The 9,249-nt window shown below is 36.3% G+C and overlaps 1 protein-coding gene across 3 annotated transcripts in view; it reads left to right on the top strand.

Moving 5' to 3' along the window:
* The window catches only part of LOC110098101 (protein SHOOT GRAVITROPISM 6), a gene marked incomplete at its 3' end in the record, with an annotated part of 98,186 nt that overhangs the window by 48,373 nt on the left and 40,564 nt on the right, over window positions 1–9,249 (top strand). For all 3 annotated transcript variants that reach the window (XM_028692243.1, XM_028692244.1, XM_028692242.1), the window contains 1 exon segment: window positions 8,848–8,907. In XM_028692243.1, the coding sequence (XP_028548076.1) occupies window positions 8,848–8,907 (60 nt within the window).

Here is a 9,249-nt window from a genome sequence, read left to right as displayed (position 1 = left end):
ATGCATGTGAGGAACCCGCTCTGACGGTTGTCTGAGGATAGCGTTGTTTTTATTTTCTTTGTTTCTTTGAATTCTCTACTAGCTTTCTTCGTCGAATTTTGGATGTTATAGATGATTGCTACTATTTGAATCAAGTTTGGTTTTAGTTCTACTATTTATTCTCTTGTTCTTGGCTTTTCTAACTAGTGTGCTTACATCAACAACAATGAATGTTGCATTGGTTAGGATAGTGTCCACAAGGGAAGGCCGGCAATGAAGACACTACAAAAGGAAAAAATTATTTTCAGGGTTGCGGCAAGCTTGAAGGACAATAGTAGAAAAACACGTTTTAAGCGACTCAGCACTTGGGACACAAATCCCCTTCTCGTCTGATCGAGCTAGCCTTTAACCCAATGCAAATTAATCATCTGGCTCCACCTAGGCACTTTTGTTTGATCGATCCCTTACAAGCGCACGTAAGGCCTCTGATCCCTTCGGTTTGATTGTAGGAAGGAGTGCAGTTCTTGCCTCTTACTTGTCCCGGCCACTAGAGGGAACTCTGATCTCTTTCCATACGCACATAAGAGGTCTTGTGCTTGACTTCTCTTGCTTTTGATCGGTTGACTCTCGACATTGCACGTGAGAGGACCCCTCTCGCTCAGTCTCTCCTCGGTTTGGATTCACGAAGGAAGCATAAGGATCAATATTCCTTAGAATTCCAGCAATGAAGGCTGGAGGAAGGACTAATATTTCTCAGAATTCCAGCAATGTTGATTGGTGATGGGAACCTGTATTCCTCATAATTCTGGCAATGAAGGCCGATGGTGGTAACCTGGAGAACCAGCAAGCGACAACTCTTTTAGTGTAGGATAAAGTGCTTTCAATCTTTCTGTAGACTCATCCTCGCTATCCATGGATGACGAAGATCTTTTACTGTATAAGGGCAAGGTTTGTGTGCCTAATGTTGATGATTTGAGGAAGGATGTTCTTTATAGCATGTTTAGATTGAAGTTAGCCATCTTGTATATTTTGAAAACTCTTTTTGGAATGAAATTATAAAAGGTTTAGAGGCGCTTTTTGTTTTTTTTGAAGATTTCAATGAATGGTTTTATTTGTTTGAAGAATGATTAGTTAAATTATATTACATGTCCGATCTCGTTCCCGCCTCGTATCTACGAGCTAACCGGGCCGGGTCGTGACAGATTCCGTCAGCGACGACGAGGAAGGTAGGAACGTGGTTTACGAAGTTGTGCTCGTTTGATTTGAGGGATTGATCCCAGTGGCGGAGATCTTGGGATATATTTACTTCTTTTGTTGTCCGGAAGGAGGCTTCAACCTTTTTGTACATTTCTCAAATCTGAGGGTAGTGGATCGGAAACATGCATAAGCAATCAGGATTTGGGGCAAGGAGGAGCTTTTCAAGTGGAGGATTTTATGGCGTGTACATCAGTTCTTCAACCGTTCGTTGTTTGCTTGGTTCGACTCCAACACATATGATGGTTGGCTGTCCCTACTCAGGCACACACTGTTGGCTCAAGAAAAACGGCACGAATGCATGAATCCCGCTTTATAACCGTTGGATTCCATCTTCATTGAGTCAGATTATAGTTAATCAGATTTCCCCCTGAGGTTGGTGTCAGGGTTTAATTACTCTTGATCTAGGGTCTTTACTTTCCATGAGCGCAAGCACTCATAGTTCATTACCCCTTTTAACACATATGAGAGAACTCTCGATTAAGGATGAACAATTTTTTTAGGTGTTTTAGTCTCAATTGTGGGAAAATGAAGGTAAACCCGATCAAGATCCTATGGTTCCTTTGTCCTGGGTATATCGTAGGTTTCAGTCTACTAACACTAATAATCATTGACTGTAATATCTAGGGAATCTGATTAGCAGCCATGGGTTTCCTCCTCTCAGGGATCCCAAGTAAATTGAGGTGGTTAAATACAAATTTTAATTTATTGGGGGTTTTGGGGTTTACATCTATTATGATACCCAGAAATTAGTTTGGTTCGAGATTTATAACTTCGTTTAGAAGTTACACAGAAATTTGAATTTAAGCGGGTCTTACGATTTCTCTTGGAAGTAGCTAGATGTTTGAATTTGAGTCGGGACTTAATGACTTTCAGAAAGTAGCCCGTAGGTTTAATTTGAATTGTGGCTTGCAACTCTTTAGGAGTTGCCCAAAGATGGGTCTTACAACCAAACTCTACAGCAAGACTGCCCAGTAATTTTGTTTGGATTTGGGGTAGGTCTTATTATTTCCCTTAGGAAGTTGCCTAAAAGTGGGTCGTACAACTTTATCCTTTAGACTTAGATGTCCATTTGTTTTATTTGGATTTGAGATTAGAATTATGATTTCCCTTATATTCAAGAGATATGGAAAGCCATTCTAGTCACCTGCAGGCAGTATTGCAAATATTAAAGGAGAATAAGTTGTATTCCAAATTTTCATAGTGTGAATTTTGGCTGAGCAGTGTTAATTTTCTGGGGCATGTGATTAGTGGTGAAGGAATTTCAGTTGATCAGAATAAAATTCAAGCTATATGAGATTGGCCAAGGCCAACGACAGTTTCAGAGGTGAGGAGTTTTCTAGGACTTGCTGGTTACTACAGGAGGTTTGTAGAGGGATTTTATCAGATTGCTGAAAAATTCTTGTGAATCCTTCATCTTTACTATATGTTCCTGTTTAATATCTTTTTTTTTTAATTTTATTTTTGCGAACACACACGTAGTTCTTGCTCGCTCCTTGTAATGAACCGAATGGGTGGCCGGTTCAACCGAATCGGCCAACCCGTCTTTTAATAGCTGCTACCCCAAAAAGGGGTCGGTACTTTTGCCATTTGCGAACAGACAGAGAGAGGTGGAAGCAGGAAGGACTGAGCATTTGCGTGGGAGGTATGGGGAGTTTTTCTTTCGTTTTTTTTAGCAAATTCGTGATTAGGGATAAAAGTAATCAACTCCTCTTAACTCATTTTCTATTCTTATCGCTAAAGGAGTGGAATTTAGGAAGAAGCGAGAGAAACCATCAAGAGGAAGAATAAGAAGAAGGTGTCTTTACATCCTTTATTTATGTATAAATCCTTCCCAAATTCTTCATCTAAGCAATCACCTAAATAATGAGGGTGTTTCATTAAGGGCAAAATAAGATATTTCAGTTGATCAGAATAAAATTCAAGCTATATCAGATTGGCCAAGGCAAACGATAGTTTCAGAGGTGAGTTTTCTAGGACTTGCTGGTTACTACAAGAGGTTTGTAGAAGGGTTTTCTCATATTGCTAATCCGTTATCCAGATTAACTCAGAAAGCAGTGAAATTTCAATGGAGTGATCAGTGTGAAGGAGCTTTCCAGAAGTTAAAGAATTGTCTAGTGACTGCCCCGATTTTGACAATTCCATTAGGTTCAAAAGGGTTCCAAATTTTCTGTGATGCTTCCTTAAGAGAACTTAGATGTGCATTGATGCAGTATGGTGGAGTGGTAGTCTTTGCTTCAAGGCAACTGAAAATTCATGAAAGGAACTACCCCACTCATGATTTAGAATTGACAATTGTAGTTTTTGCACTCAAAATATGGAGACATTACCTATATGGGATCAGATGCGAAGTGTTTACAGATCATAAGAGTCTCAAATACTTTTTCAATCAAAAGGAGCTTAATTTGAGACAGAGAAGGTGGCTAGAGCTTATTAAAGATTATGACTTAGACATACAGTATCATTCTGGAAAAGGCAAATGTGGTTGCAGATGCACTTGGTAGAAAAGCTCTTGGAAATGCAAATTGGCTAATCACATAGTAAGAGTAGATAATCAGAGATATGGAAAACTTAGAGATTTCAGTGGTCAGTCAGAAAGAGACTAAAGATATGTCCTTAAATCCAATCAACTTTGAAAGATAGAGTGCTTAATGCTTTGCCTCAAGATGAAAAATTTCAAGACATCATAAAGAAAGTGCAAGCAGGGCAGTTAGAGAACTTTGTTATGGATGGAGAAGGATTATTAAGGTATAAAGGCATAATCTGTATTCCAAATGTTGGAAGCTTAAGAGAAGAGATATTGTAGGAAGCTCTCTTCTCAACATATGAAATTCATCCAGGCAGTACAAAGATGTATCAGGAATTGAGAGGATTATTTTGGTGGCCAGGACTAAAAAGAAATGTTGCAGAATTTGTAGCAAAATATATTCCCTGTCATATGATTAAAGTAGAACATCAAAAGCCAAGTGGTCAAATACAACCTCTACCTATACCTGAGTGGAAATGGGAGGACATTACAATGGATTTTGTAATTGGATTACCCAGTTCAGGGCAGAGTCGTGATGCAATATGGGTTGTTATTGACCGATTAACGAAGTTAGCTCATTTCTTACCAATCATACAGACAGATTTCAGTGGAGAAGTTGGTAAAACTATATGTTGATGAAATTGTGAGATTGCATGGAATTCCGAAATCTATAGTTTCAAATAGGGATGCTCGTTTCACTTCTAAATTGTGGAAAAAAATTCAGGTAGCCATGGGTACCAGATTGACTTTCAGTATAGCATTTCATCCTCAGACGGATGGGCAATCAGAAAGGACAATTCAGACTGGAGGATTTATTGAGATTATGTGTTTTAGATTTTGGAGGAAATTGGGAGACTCATATACCGTTGATTGAATTTGCATACAATAATAGTTTTCAATATAGTATTGGAATGACACCCTACGAGGCTCGTTATGGAAGAAAATGCAGAATGCCCTTGTGTTGGATAGAAACTGGTGAAAGAAAGGTAATTGGAACTGAACTGGTAGATGAGCCTACTAGCAAAATCAGATTGATCAGAGATAGACTAAAGGCAGTTCAAGATAGGCAGCGGAAGTATTATAATGCAAAGCACTGACCAGTGGAATCTGAAGTTGGAGAATCTGTTTTCTTAAAAGTCAGCTCAATGATAGGTGTGCAAGATTTGGAAAGACTGGAAAATTGAGCCCAAGATTCATAGGTCCCTATGAAATCATAGAAATGATTGGAAATATGTCATACAGATTAGATCTACCAGTGCATATGCAAGGAATTCATAATGTATTTCACATATCAGTGCTTCGAAAGTATGTCTCAGATGTTTTAAAGAGAATCCAATCCAAATCAATTGACTTGCAACTTGATTTGAAATATGTTGAAGAACCTAAATGAATACTGGATTATGATGTAAAACAGTTGAGGCATAAGGCAATACCTTTTGTGAAAGTTTTGTGGAAGCATGAAATAGAGAAAGATGACACCTGAGAGAAGGAAGCTGAAATAAGAAGTCAATTTCCTCATCTTTTTAACTAAGGTATGTTTCCTTATACTTGATTAATTTCGACGAAGAAATTTTATAAGTAGGCGAGATTGTAATGAACCGAATGGGTGGCCGGTTCGGTTACCCGTCGTTTAATAGCCACAACCCCAAAAAGGGGTTGGTACTGTTGCCATTCGCGAACAGACAAAGAGAGGCGGAAGCAGGGCGGGCCGAGCATTTGCGTGGGAGGTATGGGGAGTTTTTCTTTTATTTTTTTTAGCAAATTCGTGATTAGGGATGAAAATAATAAACTGCTCTTAACTCCTTTTCTATTCTTATCGCTAAAGGAGTGGAATTTAGGAAGAAGCGAGAGAAACAATCGAGAGGAAGAATAAGAAGAAGGTTTATCTTTACATCCTTTATTTCTATATAAATCCTTCCCAAATTCTTCATCTAAGCAATCATCTAAATAATGAGGGTGTTTCGTTAAGGGCAAAAGAAGAGATTTGAAGAATTCGAAAAAGAAAGGAGAAGGATTTTGAGTTGGAATAATCATCTTTTGTAAGTGATTTTCTTATCATATGTTTTCATTAAATTTTGTAGAATAAATCCCTAAAATTATCTTATGACAATTTTTGAAGAAGGAAAGAAAGAAATCAAGTGGTACAAGTTGGGTTCTTCAAGGAAATTCAACAAGGATAGAATTTTGAGACTGAGATTGAGACAAGGATCGACGAACTGAAAGATCAAAGTGGGTAAATTATGTTGTTTTATAATTTTATTCATAGTTGGAATCTTTTAAAGTGATTAATTAATTGTGTATTACATAATGTTGAAGATATTATGATTTTATAGTCTTATCAATAAATTCATCCATTATAAATGTTTGAAAGTTTATGAAAAAAGGTATTACTTATAAATGCACATGTAAGAGATGTTATATACAATTATAACAATGAGGATGAAAAAGGAAAAAGAGAAAATAGAAAAGAAAAGAGAAGTAAAAAGTCATATATGTATGGAATTAAAACAAATGTAGCATAAAAAGAAAAGGTATTAAAAACTGCAGGATTTCACCCCCTTATGGTACTGGCTGGGGACGCCGTACTTGTGCACGAAAAGGAAAAGAAAAATTTATGGAAATGGAAAAGGAAATAAATAGAAAAGGTTGTACATTTGGGTACTTTGAGACGGTGCTCCTGTGCAAATCAAATGGGAAAATAAAATATAAATGAAATATTAAAGATTTAAATTATTTTAAAAGAAAATGTCGAGAGATGTATAAATTAATGAAATGAAAGAAATAAGGTTAAGAAATGATATAATACATATTAATCATTATTTATATTGATTGCTTTAAATAGATACCCACTGAGTTTACTTAGTAAACTCAACCCACGAATTTAAATATTTCAGGTAAGTCCCCAAAAGAAAAGAGATCGATGAAAGAGAAGATTTTGTCTATAGAAAACGACATGCAATTGATAACATGTAATTTACATTTTGTGTTTTAGTGGCTCTTTAATACAAAAGAAGAAGTGGTACAATGTTTAATGAATTCTATCGTCCGACTTTCCGTACCCGTCTCATTAGATCGAGCATCCAGGCCGGGTTGTGACACTCCTCTTGATCAACATCTTCACTCGAATCTGCCACCAGGTAGGAACAAATGAGAGCCGCATGCAGAAGATCGCAAAGGGGAAATCCTCTCACTTGCTCGGTCGCCCTAGATCGCAAAGGGGAAATCCTAACACATAATATCTGGATTTTCGCAAGTAACATGTTTTGAACTTTGGCAGAATGGAAATCACATATTGCACTTAATCATAAGGCCAAATAATTTTTTTCGTTTCTAGTGGAATTAAATTCATATAAACAAAATCAAAGTAAGAAAAAGGAAAATTATTTTAAGATTCAATCTAAGGAATATTATTTTAAGATTCAAGATTTTTCTTATTCTGTCGATTTCATTCAAATATTTAAAATATTGGTGTTGTCTAATATTATTAGTTATAAATAAAACATAAAAAATACAAGTTACATAATATTATAGATTTATACGTGCAAAGTACAAACAATTATATTATTGGTGTTTTGGATCTAATATATAATCTATCTTAAAATAAACTAAATGAAAGCTTATATTTATGGTTATACCTTGGCAAGAATGAGAAGGAAAGATGGCTTGGGTAGACTTCTTGCAAGGTCACTAATGATATCAAAAAGGTTGGATGAAGTAAAGGAGTCATAGACTTACCCTACATAACGTGCCATTGCCTAGGTCGAAACTCCAAGAGGACAAAGAGGGTGTCAAAAGCTGTAGTGTTTGTTGTGATTTTGATGAGGGGGAGACTCTTGGTTGTTAAGGCTTTTGGTAGGAGAAAGAAGATGAGGAGGATGGCTCTATTGAAGGAAGAAGGTGACGATGAAGCGGAGGAAGGACTGAGGGGGGAGTGTGATGCATGGGTTCTTAAAATTCACTCCTCTGTCTCTCCGCAACTTTTTTTTTTATATACAAGGAAAGTTTTAACGATATTTAGGTACCGAGATAAATTTTCAGAAGACAGATTGAATTTTAGATATGACACTACCGAGTGATTTTGTCCTCATTTTGTGAGGACTTTATGATATGGGGTCTGATTTCTCATAGGTACAAGCCTCTATAGTTAATTACCCCTTCCGATAATGAGAGCGCTTTCGTTTAAGTCTAATCGTTTGATAGATAGTAAGCACCTATCATATAGTAACAACATCTTTAAAATTTAAAAATTAGATATGAGAATTTTTTAAGATTTAAAATTTATCACCGTACATTTATAGTGGATGATGGGGGAATAATGAAGAGTCGAGTCAGGATCCCATGGTTATGTTGTCCTGGACTATCACGGTCTTTAGTCTACTTAGTCAAGGGTGGTGGTCGACCCAACCTGATCTAAGGATCATTGTCATTAGTTATGGTTTTCGTCGTCCAAGCATACCTCGTAGACTTGGGTTAAATGTTTGCCTAAAGGAATATATTTGAGTCCACCTTAGTTAACGAAGGGTTTTATGGCCTATCAATTGTACCTTATTGATTCATTCCTCAAGAAGGGTTTTATGGTCTATCAATTATACCTTATTGATTTATCACTCAAATATTTAGAGCCATTGAAAACATACGGGCTCTAATTGCAACCGTAATTTTGTGGTATCATTTTGTCGGCAAAACCATCCAATCAGAGGGCCCCAATCATAACCGTTTATATGTTATGCCATTTGGCGGCGAAATCACAAGTTAGAAGACATGTTCCACATCCTTATTGACAAACGATGGTTTGAGAATGAATCTTAGTAATATTCTCGACTGAATATTTATTCTTTGTGAGCTGAAGTAATTTTTAAATTTATCAACCTCAACAAACTTTTTTTTCATAACAGGGTAAATTATTGTTACTGTTTGCATTAGTTAAGTTTTAAAACTAGTGTACTTTTTCACAAAAATATCGAAGTACCTGGAGATTTTTTGCAAATTTCCCAATGTGGTATGTGTTTTGATGAATTTACCTTGCAGATTTTGTGCTTGTGACCACTAATTTTCACGCAATCTTTTTAATATAAACTCTCTTGCAGGTCTTGTGTTGCTTGGGACCCCTATTCCCCAAGAATCTCAGTTTATTTTGGCAAGATGAGGTATTGCAATTGTAAGGTATTTTTTAGATTTATTGGAATGTATTCCATTGATTGATGCTCATTGTAAAAGGTTTCATTTCTTTTTGAAGGTTTTACTTGGATATCTAATTGTAGCGTGTTAACTTATTTTTTGCAAGCTTTTCTCAGAACAGATGCTATTCAGATTAATCAATTTTTTTGGCCCTTGATTGACCTTTTCATAATTTATTTTTTGTCATGCTCATGTTTAGCCAGAAAATTTTCTGTAGGATTAGATAGTTGTTAAAAGTTCTTGTGTTTTCAGTAGTTTGATGGATTGCATTGTTCCTAAAGTTTAGTTGGTTTGAAGAGAGTGATTTCTGT

Source organism: Dendrobium catenatum, unplaced genomic scaffold (genome assembly GCF_001605985.2).
Source record: "Dendrobium catenatum unplaced genomic scaffold, ASM160598v2 original_scaffold_153000, whole genome shotgun sequence".
In the NCBI taxonomy this organism is placed as follows: domain Eukaryota; kingdom Viridiplantae; phylum Streptophyta; class Magnoliopsida; order Asparagales; family Orchidaceae; genus Dendrobium; species Dendrobium catenatum.
This window is presented reverse-complemented; position numbering and strand designations above follow the sequence as displayed.